Raw genomic sequence first — 22,306 nt, 5'->3', positions numbered from 1 at the left:
CGGTGAGCAGAGGGACAGTGCTGAGCTCTCCTCTATAGGGAAAGCAACACTGACCGAGGGGATGGCATGGAGCTGTCAGGGGAGGGGCAGCTGGGAGTTAGGAAAGCAGTCATGGCCCCAAGCTGCCAGAGTTCAAGCACTGGACACTGCTCTCAGGTATACAGTTGTGTCCCTTCAAACATGGGACATTCTTTGATAAATCCCGTCTTTTATAGAAATACCTATCACTCTGATCTCAAAGTACAAACAAGAAAGAACAATTAACCTGAAGCACGCACTTGTTAAACATAACTGAATTTATTTCAGATGCTTTTCTCCTTCTTACTTGAGACTTCCTTGGACAAAGAATGAATGTCTTTAGGATTTTAGTTTGCTGACTTCCTTGTACACCTTGAAGTTTTACTCAAATATGACACTGCTCCCAGAAACTTGTAAATAATGAAGTTCTGAAGCACTGGCAAAACATACTTTCCAATGTAGTGTTTTTTTTCTCCCCTTTCTCCAAATAAATAAGTGAAATTGACATTCAGACCCAAGTTCCCACTTAGCTTTATAAATAATTTAGTACCCCAAATTGTAAGAACTGGCATCAAGGTTAAGATTAAACCATCTTTAATATTAATGCATCTGTTAGAAGTGCACAAAGTTGCTGTAAGCTTCTGAAGCACATCTGCAACAGCTTCTTACTCAGGCTTATAAACTAACTGAAGCATGTGGCGAAACAACTGCTCAAGAACTCCTAAGTGCTGCTCAGAATGTTAATTTCAAGAAATAAAATAATAATAATAAAAACACCCAACTTTTATGGCACAAAGGTAGGCTCAGTTAATTGCTGTACTGTAGAAAAGAGGAAATACACACCTGAGAAAGGTACAACAGAGTAGAAGAGATACCAAAATACCAACAGTTCCTTAGTGTTTGCTACAAAGTAAGGTTAAGCAGAAAGCATCCTCTAATGCATAGCACAGACTAAGCATTTGCACAGTATACACTGAAGCCAAACTCTTAAAGATGTCCCATTTGGGAACATTCTTCTCAATATAAAACTACCGAACAATTTTCTGAGAAAAGCTTACACACAAATCAAGTATTTAATCTACTTAAAACCATCTACTGCAACATTTATAAACACAGTACTGTCTGCTATGTGATCTGCCAAAAGCATCCCAAAACACAGCTTACTGGATCCTGCACAGCAACACTGAAACAGCAACAAATGCCATTTGGCAGAACTAACAGAGTAAAATTCCTGTTACAAAAGGCAATTCCATATTCTTAAGGGTAACTACTACTCTTAGTTTTGATTACTGTGAGTAAAATGTAGGAGACCCATTCACCTACGAGTTAGAAATTAACTCAAGACTGGTAATACAGTTCCTGTATAAACCAAACAGACCTGTAACAACTGAAAACTGCTGTAATACGTACTTTATATCATCCATGGAACTGATATAAAGTTAAGGCTCCTACCAGGTATGGAGATATAGCCTCATTCAATAGCTCCACCCTAATAGTTTATGTTGCAAACTGACTTATAAAACACCGAGGTACAATTGTGATTAAGGCATACTAAAAAAAGCTCATTCATGCAACACTTATATGATGGGAATTACAATTAGAATACTTACTAGATGAGAACCGTCTTTAACTTCTTGCACTTGCTGCACCTGCGGTTCAGCCACAACTTTAGTGTCCTGATCAGAAGTCATGAGCTGTCTGCTTTTTGGCTGCTCAGAGAGAACTTTACTGGTCACTTTTGTAAGCTGTGGAAACACAAAGACAAAAAGATTCCGTAAGTGGTGGATAGTTCTGAGAATTCACATTCGTACCCCAATATACCACAGTGATTCAGCCAAAAAAACTCTGATACAGTCAGTAATGTGTTTGCGGAAAACGTTGTGGCAGAGGGCATGCATGAAGGTTCTAGTAGTTGGCAGCCTTTGGAGTGCAGATGAGTAGCAAGCAGAACACTTACATTGCACTTGCTGAAGAAAATCCAGGGGGAAAAGTTTCATTTCATTCTCACCTTAATTATTCAGACTGGTTTTCAGATCGTGCCTTCTTTACACCTCTTGGTACATTTATTTAACTTATTGAAGCATTCCAGTCACAAACCAGCCTTTGTCTCTACAACTACTCCGACAATCGCTTAATCTTCACAAATTGTAGGAAGCTGTTACAACACTTCTGCTGTATTAGCAAAGCTCAACAAGTTGTTCTTCATCATCCTAAAATGTTATTTGATTTGACAAGTGGAGAAGTGAATAGAGTTGGATGTCTGAGTGGCTTAGCTTTGAAATTCGAGGCTATTCCTTAACACTGTTATTTTAAGAAATACTTAGTCGTTAAGAAAAGGAAAAGCCTAGTGAAATTATGAAGTCTCAAAAGTAAACACTAGGAGGTAAATCAGGGTAATTTTAAAATATTTCTTCTCTATAAGGACTACAAACAGGTTCTAATACGCTTTTTCATTTATATATTCCCCTAGAAATAAAAATTTGGCAACACACTGAAGACAACAGTACAGTTAACACTCCTTAGTTGCATGAACTCCTTTTATAGTACCCGGACTCCTAAAGATAAAGGTGGCGCACGGTGGAAGAACTGCCGCTTGCAACACCGGAGGCCCGGTTCGAATCCCCCCTGTGGTGCAAGTGGTAGAAGTGCCGCACTGCTACACAGAGGGCTCGAATCCCGGGGGTTGGACTCAATGATCTCTAAGGTCCCTTCCAACTCGCACGATACTATGATACTATGATGATGATATTCCAGTCAATATGGCTTTATGCCCTTCCAGTGAATCCACGCTACATTATATTTTGTAACGGACGAAAGCAAAAGTTCCTCATGCAACTGGTTTAGTAAGAAGTCAACACATCAAAGACATGTTTTTGAGAGCAAAATGCTCAAACACCCAAACTCTGGTTTGTTCTATTTGAACATCCCACCAACTCCTCTTCAATGAGAAGCTATTCACATATGGGAGAAATTAAATACACAAGAAAAGCAAAAGAAATCAAGAACTGCCCTGCCCCACACATTCACAGAGTCTAAATTGGAGGAAGTCTGGAATTCATTTGGGATGCTTGTATTTTATTTAAGAACTGAAAGTTATCCACTGGATGAAAGCAATTTTTTGAAAGCAAGCATTAAATAGCACAATTCTGTGCTGTTCAAACCCACGCGTGGGAAGCTGTGTGCACATTAACACTAAAGAAGGCATCTAGGCTTCTTGCTAAAAGCTCCTGTTAATGTTCTTTAAAAGAAATTGGTTTTAGCCTTTAAAATTTCAGATTATTTTTCTAAAAAGAATACAAGATTTATGCATTTTGTGCTCCCTCCACATAATCTACATTGCTGTTTACACTGTGGGCATGCGCCTTAGTCTACGTCCACCAGCCAAACCCTACAGAAACTCTGCTACGTTTCAGTCAGTAATAAGGTTGTACGCTTTGCATGTCGATCCCCAAATCAATGTACTTCTTTACATGTCTCTGCATCACCTGATTATCTTATATTCCCATTCCCTTCTAGGTTCAGCGTGTTCTGGGTATGTAGCATTTGCATCAGTACTTCTTAAGTCCACAGACTGAGGCAGGAAAAAAAACTAAGATCATGTGATGCTAACAAAAAGAATAAAGTCCCAGTACACATATGCCCTGTAAATCTTTGGCTGAGCAGTCATCAAGCACAAAATATTCAGCTAAATCATTAATTTTGGCTGAAGGTAGGTTAGTTGATAGTCAACTTGACAGATAACAGATGACTGCAATACACCCATTACTGGTGGTCTGCGTGAGAAATCTCAAGTTGCGGTAAGAACAGCACATCATTCTGCTGATCTTCAGAGGTCCTTCAGATGAGCTTGCACATGACCCTTATCACAGACTACATCTGGACTGAAGCTCCAGGTGACTTTATTCGAATTGCTCTCTTATTTCTTAAATGTATTTGATGTGATACACACACCACACTAAAACCACTGACCTTGTGGAAAAATATTTTAATAAATCTATGGGTTTTGCACTACTGTTAAGTTGAATTTCCATCATTAAGGATCAAAACATCTCTTCCAACAAGTAAAATACTATTATAACCTGTTTAAAGCAAATACTCAACCAGCCTTTTAAGTTCCATCCATTCAACAATGACCAGCTATTGCCTTTCTACAGGTGGGTAAACAATACTGAAAGATCCCGAACAGGGGAGTTCCCTAAGCAGTTATGTGCATTTAGTATGTCAAGATGCTTGAAGTCCCAAAGATGTCAAGTCCTCTGCTGTAAAATCCCATCCACTGTGCTATGCTTCGATGTGACTCCATGCACTGTGCTGGAAAGTGGGTCTCATTCATGTTTCCGCCATTTGCCAGTCTCTTACAGCATAAAACCTGTGTGACAGTAGGCTTCCATGACTATCATATCAGAGTATAAAGCGTCTGTGGAAAAAAAAGCAGTGTTCCTTCATATAGATGGGGAAAAATAAAAGTAAAAACCCTAAAATAACTAAGTGGTAAAGGCTACTGCCAGGATGTTTTAGCAAGTTTTTCATTAATATTGATACTACTATAAATATCTTCATACATAAAATTATTTACAGAAGCAAGAGTCAGTCTTCGGTAGTGCTAGCAACTACAGATGAGGACTGACAGTTTAGAAGACAGTTTATCCTCTCTTGATGGTAATTTAATAGTCAAAATTGCAAGTTAAATGTAGCATCTTAACACAGCAATAAACATTTTCATTCCACTGAGCAGTTAATGTGTCCACCACTTTAACAGACTAACTAGCTGGTAAGCTGCCCTCTTGCACAAATACATACTGACGCAGTAAGTGGGATACCAGCCTGCAGGTCAGCAGACCCTTTGTGCCTTCAGGCAGCAATCCCTATAGCAGGGCACTGAGCTACCAGAAGCTTTTTGGTTTTTTAAACTCAAATTATTAAAGAAACACAAGAAAAATCTGCAGAGGTACAAAGTTCTGGCTTTTTTAATATTCTTAATGTATTGGAAGCAGATTCACAAAAAACACGTCTTCCACAAAATTATGTTCAGTCGCACAGGCTACAAAGCAGCTACACTTAAAATCTGATTTACAAGTACACTGTTATGATCTCATACTGTAACTTCAATTCTGTAAATGCATATAGTAAATCATTACTTTTATTTCTGGCTTGCTATTTGATCACCTCAGAATAATTAGTCAACTTGAACAACCTCGCTTACGCTATGTCAAGAGCAAAGTTCCTCTTAAGGCACACACACTTCCAGCTGCCTGGTTCTAGAGAAGCTGAATGGATTTTACTGCAGCTTATAAAAGCAATTTGGATTCCAAATTGGCAAGACACAACCTCCAAAGATTAAAAGGACAAGTGAAAACATGTTTGTGGGTTTTTTTAATTGAAAAAGAAACATTCAGCCATGAAGCCCTTATTATTCCTCAAGCTATCACGCTACTCAGTCTGCTAAACTGCTAATTGCAACAGGAAGGGCAAAGTGTATATTAATGCAGGTGATTTTTCATTTGAACAAAGATGATAGGAGCAGTAACTCTTTACAGGTCCACGTACTGAGTCTGTCCCTGTGGGCACCTGGCCAGCAGCTCTACATCTGGGCAGCTACAAAAGGGAGGGGACTGAGCAACAGTGGTAGCACACGATCCTGCTTCTGTGGAGCTGGTTTCCCTCAAACATCCACCATCATCTTCACATACAAAAGAACTTTTCAAAAGCTGTCAGCTTGATTCTTCAGGACCAAATTAAGTGCACCTTGCTATAAGAATCCTCTGATACATATCAGAGGATGGTCCATGGGGCGCCTACACGAGCACAGAACCACAGGACCATTCATGCCTCACTGTCTGCAGCTGGGACTGTTCTCATCCAAAGGCAACACGTGTGTCATTATGATACCAACATCGGGCTAACCTTTACACTGCACATTAGTTCAGCTTCTGGTATCCTGTAGCACCAGCAGAGTTAATGTTCAACTACATGAAGATATTTATAGGCACACACAGCACCTCCACATATACCACAACCTTGGGCACATCTCAGAAGGCATCTATTCAGTTGTTACAGACAGTGAAAACTGCTACAGCACCTCTTTGAATCCCCCAAACTCCCATAAGTGCACCCCCACTCCGCTCACACCTCTGCTTTCATTAGAAGCAATCTATTTTATTTAAACTCATATTCTAAGCATGCTTTTACACAGTCTGTTTTGCTGCCCACAGTTACAAAGGTATGAGTAGCAGCATGCATCCTCTCCATCAAGCCAGCCAGATAGATCTGTTATTTAAAAACATGCAAAACTCACAATAATGCTGTAGGGCTGAGATCTTGCCTGCCAACTTTCAGCCCAGTGTAATCAGCCCTTAAAAAGCGATTTACAAATGCAAGTGCTGACAACCAGCATTCACATTGCAAACAGCAACACCATAAAACAAAAAAGCTCACTAGGATAAAAGATCTTTTCATTGCTCTTCCAGCAAGCAAAAACAAAAATAGATTTGAGTTTGGTGTTGCGGACAACTCTTCCTCTCAAATATTTTAGAAACTTTAAACAGAGATTAAGATAAACTCCTCACAAGGCTGATGCAGAAACACACTTCCAGTAACACCAGAAAGCCTTAGCAATTTTCAAAACAGAGGTGCACTTCTCAGCGTAAGCTTCACAACAAACTTTGTTGCAGGCCAGAAGGCCTCTTCCCACTGCCAGGGCTCACATACTTTCTCGCCATCTCTCACACCCTTGTAGCATCGCTGAGGACTGTGAGAAGCAAGAACTGCTGCTGACTTCAGCCTTGAAAAGAGTTCCAGCACCTACCAAACCTAACACATAGCTGATTTATTGCTGTAAGAAACATTTAATATCTACTGATAACTAAGGTAGATACATACACTATGGACTCTATTGTAAGCTTGAAAGCAGAAGCCAGGTATTTAATGGAGAACGGAAACACTAATCTCACCTTCCTAATATGCCATAAAACAGCCTTATACTACTATGACCTAAGAGATTGAGAAACAGCATTTAGCTTTAGCAGGTTACTTAAAACTGCATTACTGATGATATGAGAAACAACACCCCCTTCTAGAAGCATGTTATTAAATTAATTAATGTATTAACTCCCATTTTAAAAACCCCAAATTTTTCTTAGTTTCACAAGCACTTTGAATATCCAAAGTTATACATAATGTGGTAAGAATTAATGACATTCTCACTCCAGGTAAAGCTGCTACCATATATGGGGCAGTAGTGCTGATAAAACACCAAGAAAGACAAGCAAATCCTAGTCCTTAACAGCTGCAGGTTTTATTCCATCTCAGTGTTCAGGTGTGTTAAAAACTGGAGTTTGCATATTTTTACTCAGGTGGCCATTTTAGAAGGCTTTCCAGGAAAGATTTCAACTGTTAATGTCAGAGTTCCACCACCACCCCACTGCATGGGACAAAAGACGCCACTCTGCAGACTGCGTGGCCACACAGAGCATCATCGTTTTCATGGTCCTCACAAACATCCTGGGACAGGACTCTACATAGATTTCAGATTCCCATCTTTTCTTTCAAAACTGGAAATCTTTTCACGTATCATCAGAAGCAGCAAGTGATGCTCCAGGGGACAGTATTATTTAAAAGAAAATATCCTATTAATTGGTTACATGACTAAAGCAGACAAAATATCCATAAAAGAAAAACCGAACAACAAGAAGCACATCAGTTGGTGGCAATTTGTGCAATCATCATCCTGACTACGTAAGATGTAAACTCTGTATTACACAACTGCAATTAAAAAGCTGACATGACATAAATAGTCACAGCATGCACCTACAGAAGTTCAATATTGAATACGCTACTATTCTAAAAATCAGCACAGGGCTCTCGATTTGTTTAACTGCTAATTAACCAAACAGCGGGGGGAAAGTTGAAAGTTTCACCTCTGGAGCCTTGTTTGACCACATGCCCAGACATTATCAAAGTTTGCCGGATGAAGGCTTCAGAACACGCGAACATCCAGTGCAAGTGCCAACATGACTACTGGAAGGTGTTGAGTTTCTTCATTTCTTCCTTCCTGCCAAGAAAATGGCTTATGCCCAAGCACTCCCCAGGAAGAACCCGTAACAGTGCAGAAATGTGGGGTTTGCAGAAGTACAGCCCCGCAGCAGGTGAACCCATTACAGTATACCTAGCACATGCAAAGTACTTTATAGCCCAGCTGTAACATGCACACTTAGCAAGAGACAGAGCTCCAGACAGACCACCTAAATCTTAATGCAGTATTTTTTGAACATTCTGCAACACAAAGCAACTGCTTTGAGGAGCTCAGAGCCGTCTCCTCTGCTTCGCAAGCTGTTTTTTAAGAAAACCTTCTGTTCTTTATGTAGTTGATAGCTTCCAAAACTATCCTGCAATTCCATTCTCACCTCAAACGTAGTCTCTCCTCAAAGGATGGTTGAAATTTCAAGGAAAATAGCTAAGTTTGCCGTGCAAAGGGAACACTAGATCTCCTTTAAAGATTTATCAAGCATTTCTGCACTAGGCTTCAGAAGTGATTTGCAATCTCATCCTGAACTAAGCTTTCTGATCCAAACTGGAACACAAACACAGGAACTGCACACTAGAACTGATTACTCTGCAAGTGCAGAAATTCAGATCGTTAGCAGTAATTAGTTGCCCAAGAGACACAAAGCAGTAAGTCACTAAACAAAGGTGATAAAATGCTAAAGAAACTTGATACTAGTAAATAAGTGCTGGATACAGAGGTATATGAAAATGTCTCAGTCAACAGCAAGAATAGAGGGATGCGTTCAGCCTCGTTCACTCATCTAATACAAAACATAAAGAAAAAAGATTGACAGTACACACACAAGACGAGGGGATAACCCTTACCAACAAATAACTCTGCTATTTAAATCTAGTCTTTTATTCTCTGTATTTTATTTCTTAAAAAGAAATCCCTTTATCAAAGGGGATCCTAATTTCTGCAGTCCTTTTGCACACCAAGAAGACAGGTTTGACATGCAGGTGCTACTGTCTCGTGTACACCTGAATAAGAGTGAAAGGCTCACACTGAGCCTATGGAGCATGTCCTCCTCAGAAACGCAACACATCACTTCTTTCATAGAATATAATCTAAGAAACCTTGTCATTTTAGAGTGCTACATGTGCCCACTAAATCAGGAATAATCACTGGGAAGAAGTTTTTGTGCCTGTAAGGGTACCATGTGCTCTAAAGAGAAGTGACACTGTGTCACGAGCAGTTTTATGCTTGCTTACAGCTTGTTCTCAATTTTCACATCTGAAGCAGCACTTTCCTGACTGCAAACTGAAGCACATAACATTATAAAATCCAGAGCATTAATTAAGTGGAGTTGCTCCACGTAGCACATCCATCACCAAGCCACAAGCTTGTTTTCTTCGCTTTAAGTGGACTTATAGCACACACCCTACAGGTTATCCATGCAGTTGCACGTTTTACTTCTAGTATAACTACAGTATGTCTGGGAAGTGTTTTTCTTTTAAATCAGATTTCAAGTACCAAACTTAATTAAAATAAACTCTCCACTCTTCCTACTGTGCATTATCTCATCAATCCCTCAACTGGCAAGGTTAAACTTGTTAGTAGCTCAGCCAAGCCACAGTAATTTTGAAGGGTGAGATGTTACCTTAATAGAAAGGATCTCTGATCACAAAGCTCCTGTAAAGCTGGTACTTCTTATCTAGGGAATGCTTTCAACTAAAGAATTCCAAATACTACACATTACCAAGGCCTACCAAAGGCCTGCATTTCATCCTCAGGAAAGAGATCAGAAATTTGCCACTCAAGCAAATTACATTACGTAAGTCAAAGCATGATTTTCCAATAAAATATTCTCTCACTACACCTGGTCAGCGTTTGACCTCCACCCCAACTCCCAACACTCATCTCTTTTTCTTCCCTCTCCCACAGGAGAAGAAAAAAAGCAGTAAAAGATCCAAATATAAGAAACAGACGCAGAATTCTAACAGAAGGAATCCCAGCAGAATGCCTGTGCTGAAGAAGAGTGAAAGAACAGATCAGTGCAAACCACTGCTCCTTTGGATTTGAGGGGAAAAAAAAGAGCCTTAACACAGGGCAAATACATTGCCAAGTACCTGCAGCATGACAAGCCCAGAGCTCAAGACCCCTCATTCTCCACAGCACCCCATACCTGATTCTGCTTCCAAAGTGTATAACGTCAGAAGTGTTAAACAAGCCTAACAGTGGAGGAAAGCTAAATTTTCACATAATTCTCTAAGAACAGCCAACCCAAATAGCATCCAAGTATATAAAAAAACAAATTAATTAATAGCTGACATGGATTAAAAGAAGCTGTAGTGCAAGACAGAAGCTCCCTCCATCCACAGTATTTTTAAATATATATGGAACTACGGACAAAGAAGCCCACTAATGAGGCTTTCATCAAAGCACAGGCATCATATATTATCCTAAGACACTACTCATTCATTTCTTGTGATGCTCCCACCCATTCACATTTACCTGTTACGTACAACTGAGCTATGAAGCAACAGCCTATCCTGTACAGTGTCCAGTGTGCTGGGATCCTGATCTGCAAATGCAAGTCCAACCTGAGGTCATGCAAATAAAATGTGCTGGTATGTTTAACACAGAAACTTCACTACTGAAGTTGTTTACCTGCTACACAAATATTAACTGTAGGTGCTTTGGTGCAATCTTCTGTAGGCTCTGAAAGACAGAGCTTCTAAACAACTTTAGTTATGTCTATGCATACAGATTCCAGGCTTTTAATGTACACTAATATTTTAAATACCAAATACTGTACACTGATTTAGAATTATTTTGTTTTTTCATTTAATGCCCACATCAGGAAAGCATCACAAAAATACATTTCTGAAGTTTAGCACCATCAAACAGAAAACCACATCTAATTAATCACTAGCCATCGTCATCCACATTGCCCGTCCGCACTGAGGTCACACAAATTAACAATTGCACAACACCTCTGTACATGAGGAAAGCAGAAGAACAGCCCAACTGACTAGGAGCAGTAAAATGAGCTGGAAACAAAGCTAAAGCTTCCCCTGGATTGGACAGGGCAGAAGTTGGTATCTGCTAGGGCCTATAGATTTCATAAAACACTTATGTTCATTTTTGTACTAGTTTTAAATAGGCACATTCAGAACACCAGATGGTGACTTGAAATCCGACCTATTTTAAATAAAATAAACTTTATAAAAACTTCCAAATACCTTCAGCCTATGTTACTCCTTCCCATAGCCAACACTTCAATGACGAGATTAACACAACTACCAGAAAACGCCATGCGAAAGGCTTCTCAGATATTTCTCCTATAACCTATAGCTCCCCGTTCTGCCATATTATTCCCAGCTAGTGAGCTTACTCTGGCACTCCGGATACCAAGTCTGTATCTTTCTATCTTATCTTTTCTCATGTACAGATGAAAAATTACTATGCAAGGATACTATCATGCATAATGATATGTTTCCTTGCTAATCTTCACTCCCTGCGCAGCTGGTTTGCTCTCATTTAGTGGAGGGTTGTTTCTTCTTTTAAAGTATCTGTTGAAGGGAAGTGGGAGAGATTAATCTTCCTATTCCACAACTGAAGGAAGCAACAATTAGCTCTGCTACAAGTTCATACGCAGCAATAAAGTTTACAGAAACTTGTGCTTTCACTCTGACAGGCAATTTTCATTCTGGTACTGAAACCGATCCTGAAGTAGGATGGAAATTGGAAAGGATACCAAACTTTGCTGGCTAATGAACTGCCCAGCAACTCTGGATGGCAGCCTCGCCATAAGCAGACCTGTGGTTTTAGGAATCACATCTATTTCCTAAAACAAGTGAAAGCACGACGATATCTTAACAGCAGACTCAAATTTCTAAAGCTGAGGTGCAGCAACTGATGTGCTGGTCAGCCTGTTCTAATTCTTCAAAGAAATTAAGTCTTCAGGAGATGACACATGACAGAGTACCAACCGCTCCAGCGCTTGCTTAGAGGAAGCAAGTTAAAGGTTGTGCATGAAGAATGTCAGTTTGGCAATGCTGGGAACTGTGAACTTCCTTGTTTCAATTACTGGATGTTCCTCCTCCTTATTTACCAATATGATCTTTCAGTTTTCCGCATACTTCTTTTTGCTGCTAAGCAAAGTGACCAATATCATGCAACACTACAGATCTGTTATTGACTCGAAGCAGTGCAGTTCTCAAAGGCAAAGGCAGTATCTGCTCCTTTCAGATCTGCCTGGCAGAATTTTACAGACAACATCTTCTTCAGAAAACCTGGAAGCTGGTAGGAGAAGATGCAGTTTGTCATTATGAATGTTCGAAAACATCACTTGAAGCTCTAAGGTCAGCTCTTAAGGCAGTTCCAAAGGTGAGGCTGGAAGTCTGATGTCCTTTTACAAGTCTTAAAAGGCTTATCTTAGAACAACCATATTGCTATTATTTAGATTTCACGTTTCAAGTCTGCAGTCAGCACTGTGCTTAAGGAACTGGAGGTCAAACACTGTATTAAGAGCTTCCAGGACACTTAAAGAGTAATTCAAAGCACAAACAAGCTTTGAAGCTAGGTTTAAATTCTTTATCATCATACTTTTGAAACATACAATGCATGCCTAATTCAGGGAAGCTGAGATCTGAAACCAAGGAGCTCAGATGCAAATACATGTACATCTAGAACTCCAGGGGAGAACTAATGCATACCAACAGAACAGCTGCTTCAGTGCTGTTATATTACACTGTTGGCCAAAAAAGGTCTTGGAAACCATGACAGAAAAGGACCTGCCCATACCTGAGGTCCAGGAAGGATTATGTGGAACCAAATAAGTCATGGACAATTACAGTAAATATAAATAAGAGTGTGATAAGTTCTCTTCCAAAAGGAATGTATAGAATTGAGTATGCAAAGGTTATTTTAATAAACAATTCTGCAGAACGTACAAACTCGGACGAACATCACGCAGGCTTTGGAGTTTGCTTCAGATGCCTTGAAAGGTATTCATTTACATAAAATGTGTTGGTTTAAGTTCTGAAACATGTTCAGGACCAAAGCTAAAGTGAAATTAAACCACTTACAGAAGAAGCATCACTTAACTTTGAGACTGTAATAATAAGAGGAAGTCAATGTTTTTGCCAATGCATTAACTTCTTGCCAAAAATAGAGTTTAACCCAAATAGTCCAGTGATTTTCACATTACATCTTCTTTTGAAAGCTGTCCCCATCATCCATTACAAGCTGAACTGAAATCAGAAGTAACTTTTGCTTACTTTTGGACCACTGTACAAAAATCTGTCACCTACTGGGTGCACATTTGTTCAAAGCTGGAGCACCCCACCTTCTCAGAGTATCACTGTAATCAAAACTACAGGTAATTCAGGTTTTGACTCACTGTTAAAGGATAGACTGTTCCAGTACTGGAGCTCAGATTTAAGCACAATAATCCTTCCTTGCAAGTCAAAATAACAGAGAACAGACCCTCCTAAAAATTCCACTGATACCTTGAATCCAAACAATTAAAACCCAGCGTTAATTAATATGATTATAATAGTAACAAAATGCTTAATAAACTAAATTGCAACAGGCTCATAAAAATAGGATTCCCCCAGCCCAAGCCTTTTTGACAGGCACTGAAATAATTGGACAATAAACTTTAAACAGGAGCAGTAATACAGACCTAAGATCCTGGAGACACTCCAACAGAGGCAGTGATATTTTGCTGCAATTGTTTGCCGTGCTGTTTCAAACAGCAGCATGTTGATCATTCTCTGTCCCTATCCATCGGGCAGCAACAACACTGAATGGGAATGAAACTCGGAGATAAGTCTGCCAATTCTGACGTACAGGTAGCAACTTCCTAAGCTTTGATACTTGGTGCTTGAAGTAGCTGTGCCCTGATGCACTACCCAGCTTTGCTGTTTTTCTAATTCCTAGAACACAAGTCAGAAACCAGCTGAATACTTCAGAACATTTTAGCATAAACCTCCAGCGTCAGGCTGTGAAAAAGCAAAGCCACTTTGGACATTGTCCTGTTGATTCATCAGTTCCTTATTTGAACAACAGTCAGAGCAAGCCTCTGTTGTGGGGCAACCTGTGACAGCATCACAACCTATAAAACTACGCTTATGCATACCAACACTGACAGCAAACAAACCCATAAAGCCAGCAACAGACTTCACCATCAGGTTTCTCAAGCACTTTGCTAAGTTTCTGACAAGTGAGCTGTATCGAATGGTTAAATACTTTTTCCCTGATACAGCTACTATTTAGGTAACATTTCATTTCTTGAGACTCCTCACTGACATCCTACAATAATAAAATACTTGAAAATAGATGCAGAAGCTTCGATCTGCGGAGAAATATCTTTCATGGAATAACAGAAGTCTGCAGTTTTGTCACGTGAGCCTGTAACATCATTACCAGGACAGATGGAATTTGTCTCACAAACGTCCTCAATAAAGTATTAATACTTCTCCACTGTCACTTATTTCCAGAGTCTCGCAGGAAAGAACCTGTATTAAACTGAAGGAGAATTAGTTTAAGCAAAGAGAAAATACCTTGGGTAAGAGAAACTGAAAAAAATTAAATGTATAGGGATTCAGTATTTAAACTGACTTGCAAAAAGCCCATCACAGCTTGACAAGGAAGCTTTAGACAAAAACGTTACATTCCACAACTGTGCTCAAAATACAGTATGTTCCTGAAGAAGTTTCACATGACTGAATCTGAAGGACTAATTTCTTAAGTCTTTACATTGCTATCAGTTTATGTGCAGTTTTAACAGTGTAAGCGATAAGGACATCCACAAAGTCCCTGAGAAGCAAAGCATTTCTGAGGCCAACATCATAAGCTACCGTGGATATATGCAGACATCCATGTATCTGTCTCCACATCCAGCCATCCAAGGAATAGCAGCTGTACGTATGTATACTGAATCTGAGATGTCTATGATATAAAGGCAATCCTGAACAAACCTTCTCTGTAGGACACACTTTCGGGGACACCAGCTCCTTACATGCCAATAGCCTTATGCGGACAACAGAGCTGCTGGAAGCACAGAGGCGGTGGCAATCCATTCAGCTTATGAACGAATGATTCCTTTTGTATTACATCATTCAGCTACCCATTAAGGAGCTGGACTGACAGGATCCAGAATACGCGCAGCCCAGCCCTCCATGGCAAATGAGTGTTAGAAAAGATTAAGGCTCAAAGAAATTGGTGATTCATCAGGGCGTCAAAACAGCATTTCCCCAATTCTCTGCAATGTTCTAGGCTAAATAGCTGGCCGCATACTGGTAACTCCGTCAGACTTCCAATTTTGGAGTTAATTGCTGTTCCTGAAACACATAGCCAGACACAAAATACCTGCAGCAGCACACATCACAGAATGCCATCATATCCTAATCACAAAATTATGCCATATTACAGTCACACCTAATTTAAGTACCTCTGTTCTCTGCAGCTATTACTCTGTGGCACCTGCTTCCTAATGGGGGGAAGCCACTCTCCCCTTGGAAAGGGCATGTAGCAGCAACACAGACAGCAAACAAACGTGAAAGAGCAATGAAAAAAAACAAACAAACAGATGATCAATTCTTGGCTCCATCACTTCACAAAAACTTAAAGATACGTGAGCTGTGAACCAACAACAGAATGTTTCTCTCTTACAGCTCTTTGAAAGTTAGCAAAATGTAAATGAATGGGTGGTACAAAAAAAATCATCAACTTCTAGTCTCCCTTTTTTACAAACTTCCTCAAAAATTACTGTTCTAATTTCTATTGTCAGACAAAACCTCAGAAATACACGTTGTCACAATAGAAATGGGTCTTCAATTATCCAGTTTGTACAGTATCAAATTACTTTTATTGACCAGCTCACATAAAGAGCTTCAGAAGTTCTGTATTTTCAGAGTCTACTGTTATGACTTACTGGCTTGCCTCAAACTTAGCACAAAAAAGCTAAATGCTTTGGAGAAGTTAAGCCTTTACACTTATAACGGGCTTCTTCAAAGGAGCATGTTATGTGTGCTTGCATTTTCTTTCTCAAGAATATCATATAAAACAAGTTTTATTTTAAACCTGAAGTTTTATATCACCTTCCCCTCACTAATTTGATGACTGGGTGTACCTTGTGAGAAGCCATCTAGCTGGCTAGCTCTTGTCTTAACCACTCGAATTCATGTAAAACAGATATATGTCATAAAACATATTAGATTCAGTACATATATGCTCTGCTTAGGGAGCACAATTGCTTAAATCTCTTTCCTGAGCCTTCTACTACAATAGCAGCTTCTACTCATCTTCCACACAGCTCTCCACATACTGTTTCCTCTTACAAAACTGCAGTGGGAGGGGTTAATTTTCTTTCTTACAACGTTCAATTTTGTAACATCCTTCCTTTCCACTCGCACCTGTGTTCCCATTCTGAATGCAAACTACAGAAGAGTTTTAAGGCTAGTTTCAGTTTAATACTAACTGTTACACGCAAGAAGAAATGCAGTCATTTCTAAGAGTTACACAGATTCGCTGTCTAAAGATGTCATACTATGTAGAAATGCTTGAAGAAACAGAACACCATATAGATCCCATTTGAAACAGAATGAGCATCTTACATCATAAAACAGCACCTCATATGCACATGTACACACGTGCAAAAACTGCACTTCCCAAAGTCTGCTGTTCCCCAGGCCTGAAACTGTGCTTCCTTGCTTTCTTCTGCCCTTTCCTGTGCACCAGGGACAGCCTTCTTGACACCACATTTCCTAGATACCTTTACAGCCATCTCTGCATCTTCTTTCTTGACAGAAGGATGCTGTTCTTCAAAATCAATCAGGCTGCAGCCCTTGAATAAACCCACTCCTTCCAACACAAACAAAAAACATGAATCAAATGCTCCATGCACTCACTCGTATCATTCAGCTGTTATCTTTACAACTCTAATAAATTATAACCAGGAATCACAGAATTAAACATTGTAAGCATTGAAGAGCAAGAAAGCAACCTGGTTTAAAAAATATATATATAAACCACTAGAAGTTCTACACCCCATTACTTTGTTCTTTATAACTCCTTTATACCTGTCACTTCGGATCTGTCACGCACGAAGGTGAGAAATCTCTCTTCTGCATCTAAAAGGTGCATTTTGGTAGGCAGCGTACTAAATATTTAAGGAAGCTCATACTGTTGAGCCAATTAAGTTCACCACTAATCTAAAAGAAAACCACTGCCAGATATGAGACCTCAGAAATACAGCAGCAGGTCTCCCCAGCACACATAGATTACACAAAGGTAAGCTGTTATTTATTTTGCACTTAATGTAGAATATTGACAGCAACAGCACAAAACCATGACATAAAATAAACAAAGTAGTTAACTTTACTTGAAGCTTAACATCAAAGCTGGAGATTGCCTACGTCACTTACAGCATATCTCAAAAGAAATTAAAAAGAAATCAAAATCCAAAAGTCCACACAACTACCCTCCATCTTGCTCCGCACTGAACTAGATTTGAGTTCCAGCCACATACTCAAATGCACATATTACATACAAATCACACATGCCTTTCGACATGTGTATTTGTATTACAGCAAGCCATAAGAAGCAACCAACACAGAACGCACTTGGGCTGATCTCTCTGTTCCTTTAAGGCACACGTGTGTAAACACACACACAGAATAAAAAGAACCACAGGGGAAAAAAATAAATCTATTCCGGAACATTAATTACAACTAAGGACCCGATTTTCTATCAAGAGAATTTGCAATCGCTTGTCTAGGAATATCATGGAGGTCAAAAGTTCTCTAAAAACTCATTTATGCAAACTTCATATTTCAGTGGCAACAAGGAATATTTCTGCTTCTCCAGATATGAGACCAACTAAACACAGTGTTGACTTTGGCTATCTATATAAACCGCGTACCCATAAAAACAGCAACACACCTACCAGAATAAAATCTCCCGTAGATATTACATGTTAAAAAAGCACTGTTTTTCTGTATTCGCTACATCAGGCCATAACTCAGTTTTCTCCTGCTGTTCTCTGCCCACAACACATAATATCCAATAGAAAACATTAAAGTCATTTTAATCGCCAGAGTGAATAAGCTGATTAGTTCCGTATCTTAAGAATTAACTAGAAGAACAGCTTCCAAGTCAGCAGGAAACAAGTGAAAGTTCAACTGATAAAAAGTTCCAGATCCAAATCAAAATCGTGGAGTTGTGAAATCCCAACAAGTTAGGAAAAAGAACAAAACACACTTTGACCTTTCAAAAATTATCCAGTCCTTTCAAACCAGATAAGATTTGCATAAAAATTAAACCACGTGAAAGGTTAATGCTTTGCAGTAACGATCCCGAAGCGCTGCTGTAAGAACTTCGTTGAAGATTCAGATGTGGCCACGAAGACCAGGCCGGAGCCAGGCACAATGCTGGAAAACAAAACTGCTACAGTTTTACCCCAACTGTGACTCAAGTTTAAATAGTGGTTTGGAAACCAAGCCTTTCTGTGGCCATAGGCAAGCCTTAACTGCTTCACCTCAATTCCATTACCTGCAGAACATAAATAATTATACTTATCTGCCACAGAGAAATCTCGTACAACACTGTTTGGCAAACACGCATCTGTTTAAACCATGGGCAAAGCTACGTAGCAATTTCGAGCATCTGCACAAACTGAAACTGAGAGTGAAAACAACTCGGCGGCAGCAGCCAGAGAAGGCCCGACAACAACAGAATATCAGGGGCACAACACGCTCCGTGCGGCGGCTTCCTCCGCGCTCCGTCACCTGCAGGGCTCCGGCGCAGCCCCTTCACGTCTTCGGGGCGCAGATCCCAGCGAGGGACCGGCACCGCCCGTGCCCGCCTCGCTCCAGCCGCGATCTTCGGGAAGGGTCACGGCGGCGTCGCGGTGCCTTCGTCCTGCCCTCGCGCGGCTCCCCGCCGGGCTCACAGCGGCGCTCCCGCGGCCGCCACTCCGTTGCCGAGGAGGCCGGGCCCGGCGCCTCGCCCTGTCCCGCCGCCAGCCAGGCCCCGAGCCGGCTGCCGCCTCCTCCTCCTTCTCTTCCTCCTCCTCCTCCTCCTCCCGCTCCCCCGGGAACCGCCTCGGGTAGGAAGATGGCGGCTCCGGCCGCCTCCCCGGAGCGCGAGGGGCGGCCCGGGAGGAGCCCGCGGCCCCCGGCTCCGCCATTCCCCTCCCGCCGCAGACGGGCCCCGCGGCCCCTCGCGCTCACCTGTCACAGCCGCCGCCGCCCTCGGGCCGAGCCTCGACGGGGAGAAGGGGGGGCGGACGCGGGGGGGATCTTCCGCCGGCCGCCGGGGCCTCTCGCCGCACCGTCGAGCTTTCCGCTGGCGCCGGGGCCTCTCGCCGCGCCGCCGCCGCCGCCGGGGCCTCTCGCCGCCGCCGGATGCCGGGAGGAAGAGAGTGGAGCGGGGAGGGGGGGCGGGGCCGGGACGAGGCGCAGGCGGCGGCAGCACAGCGGGAGGGGGCGCGGGGCAGAAGGCGGCGGCGGCGGCGGCTGCGGGGCCCGAAACGTCTCCGAGCCGAGGCTCAACCACCCGCTCGCATGAGAGACCCGCTTCCGGCTCCCGGCGGAAGTCCCTCCTCCGCCGGCGGAAGGGATTGGCCGGCGGCCCCGGGCGGAACGGCGCGCTCGGCCGGCACCAGCAGCACCGGATTGGCGGAGCGGCGCCCCGCGCGCGGCGTGACGGCGGGCGGCACGTGACGCACCTGATGTCACCCGCTCTGAATGAGCGCGCGGAGGCGGCTCGGAGCCGCCCGGCCGCTGAGGAAGTTTGGCTCCTAACGGGCGCCGGAGCCGCGGGCGGGGCCGGCTGGGACGCGGGAGATTCCGCCTCGCTTCGGCCTTACCCGGTGTCGGCCCGGCCCGGGCAGCGCGGAGAGCGCGGGGCTGGGAGCGCCCGTGGGGCGTTGGGCCGAGCCGTGCCTGTCTCCGCCTTCGGCAGCGCTGGCACGACGGTAACGGGAGCGCCCGGCTGCCTGCCCGCCTCTCTCGAAGCGCTGCGGCCCCCAACGCGGCGGCTGCCGTGGGCGCAGCAGGTGTGATTGCCACGGGAGGCCATAAACCCTCGGTTTGTGACTGCAGTTAATTACAAGAATGGAAAGTGGGGTTTCTGCTCCCTCACGATTCTTGGACTGGCAAAGTTGCTGGAAAGAAGTGTGTTCCGGGGCTGCTCCCAGCCCTCAGCTTCCTGGCACAGCACTGCATCAGTTTACAGCCAGCTGGGGAGACTGCTGTCACACCGCTGCTTATCTCCTCATGGGTGTATTCCAATGGTGCTTCTGGACCCTGTTTTTATTCCTGTTAACCCTGCCTTCAAGGTATCTGATAGAAAGTCCCATAGAAACAATACCGCAGTTAACTTAAAAGACCTTTCCTCATGACCCACAATCCCAAAGATGTCTTCAAGATTGCTGCGTCTTGCCAAATCCGTATCTGGTAGAGGCAGTGAAACACACCACGGTGCCTGAGAGGAGATGAGATCTTATCAGAGGTTTTACTACATGAGATGGTCATCAGGAAATTGATTGCAGAGCTCATCTTCCCTTCTGTAACTGGAGCAACAACTCACGAAGGAATGAAGGAGAGAGAGGTGCAGTGACTGATTCCTTTAAAATCCCAACACAGAGAGACATGTAGGTAGGGAGACTTTGTCGCGGGTAGAAGTTTTCTTTAGTTTGTTTAGTTTGTTGTTTTTCATTGTTTTTGTAGGTCTTCCCCCCCGCAAAGTAGGTGAAGAATAAAAATACACAAGATTATTTTTTTAAAAAGCCCAGTGTTACAAAAGTAGTGTTATATGCTGTTAGCCATATTAATGTTGAGGTATTTTCTCCTTCTGTTTGGCTCTTGTGTGGCCCCATCTGCAGTACTGCAGCCAGGCCCCGGGGCCACCAGTACAGCAAGGAGCTCTTGGAGCGGGTCCTGAGGAGGGCCAACAAGGTGATCAGAGGGGCTGGAGTGCCTCTCCTGTGGGGAAAGGTTGAGGGAAATGGGCTTGTTTGGCTTGGAGAAGAGAAGGCTCTGGGAAGACTTCATTGCAGCCTTCCAGTACTTGAAGGGAGCGTATAAACAGGAGGGGGAACGGCTGTTTATGAGGTGGATAGTGATAGGACAAGGAGGAATGGTTTTAAACTGAGACAGGGGAGATTTAGGTTTGAGATTAGGAGGAAGTCTTTCACACAGAGGGTGCTCCAGGTTGCCCAAGGAGGCTGTGGATGCCCCATCCCTGGATGCCATTCAAGGCCAGGCTGGATGTGGCTCTGGGCAGCCTGGTCTGGTGGTTGGTGACCCTGCACATAACGGGGTTGAAACCAGATGATCATTGTGGTCCTTTTCAACCCAGGCCATTCTATGATTGTTTATGATTTTTATTTCTTTATTGTTAAGTTTTGTTGTAGTTGAATAGCAGTCAAAGGAGTGCACCTTTTTCCATAAAGCGATGAGTCTGCCAACTGTTGAAGTAACTTCTAATTCTCAGTGTGGGGGATGTAGAATTTAATGACTGAATGCTTCTGCTTTTTAATGGCAGATTGATGAGTTCAAAGAGATTTGACATTTTTTCACTTGTATGCCAGTAGCTGAGGAATGTGTGCACAGGTGTGAATCAAACAGTACAAATAACACTGTATGCTATGTGGCTGAAGAAACCAGTCTTGTTTCTCCTACAACACCAGCTTAGCAGGCTGGGAGAAGAATGCATCTCTCCAGGAACAACGTGCTTGGACTTTTATTAGTCCACAAAAATAAAACAAAATTAGACTAACTAGTTCTTTCTTTCTTGATCTGTGGTCAAACAGATGTAGAAGGGACTGTGTAAGTTACTTATAGATACACCGATTGCACTGATTCCTTGATTATTGTTACAATGGTATTTGACAAGACTTTTAAGAATTAAGATTGCTAGTTCAAAACAGTGAGCTATTTGGTGTATTTAAGAAGATAACCCCCTATGAAGAGGAGTGAAACAGGACAAGATTTCTGCTTTGTGAGGAAGTTGCTACTTTAGACTACCTTTTCTCTGTCTTTTTTCTTTCAACCTTCTGTTTCATTCCTTTAAACTACACTCCAGTAGTTGCATTCTCAAATGATTTTATACTGCTAATCAGTGGAATAAGGCTCCGTGAATCACTGGTATTTAAGAACCGCTGACCTGGAACAGTCACCTAAACCCGCAAAGCACAAAGTGCTTTGGAGTTGGTGAGATCTTACAAATCAAAGAATAATATTTCATAATTCCTGATTCTACTACGCAGCTTCGCAGGGAGAAAGATCT

The 22,306-nt window shown here is 42.3% G+C and overlaps 1 protein-coding gene across 3 annotated transcripts in view; it reads right to left on the bottom strand.

Annotated features, from left to right (window-relative positions):
• Positions 1–19,592, bottom strand: part of LARP4B (La ribonucleoprotein 4B) — a 52,886-nt gene extending 33,294 nt beyond the window's left edge. For all 3 annotated transcript variants that reach the window (XM_072329650.1, XM_072329651.1, XM_072329652.1), the window contains exons 1-2: positions 19,246–19,592; positions 1,629–1,763 (exon numbers count right to left, since the gene is read on the bottom strand). In XM_072329650.1, coding sequence (XP_072185751.1) covers positions 1,629–1,709 — 81 coding nt within the window. In that variant the 5' untranslated portion in view covers positions 1,710–1,763; positions 19,246–19,592. The remainder of the gene's footprint in view (positions 1–1,628; positions 1,764–19,245) is intronic.
• Positions 19,593–22,306: the final 2,714 nt, after the last annotated feature.

This window comes from Excalfactoria chinensis, chromosome 2 (assembly GCF_039878825.1).
Source record: "Excalfactoria chinensis isolate bCotChi1 chromosome 2, bCotChi1.hap2, whole genome shotgun sequence".
Classification (NCBI taxonomy): domain Eukaryota; kingdom Metazoa; phylum Chordata; class Aves; order Galliformes; family Phasianidae; genus Excalfactoria; species Excalfactoria chinensis.
This window is presented reverse-complemented; position numbering and strand designations above follow the sequence as displayed.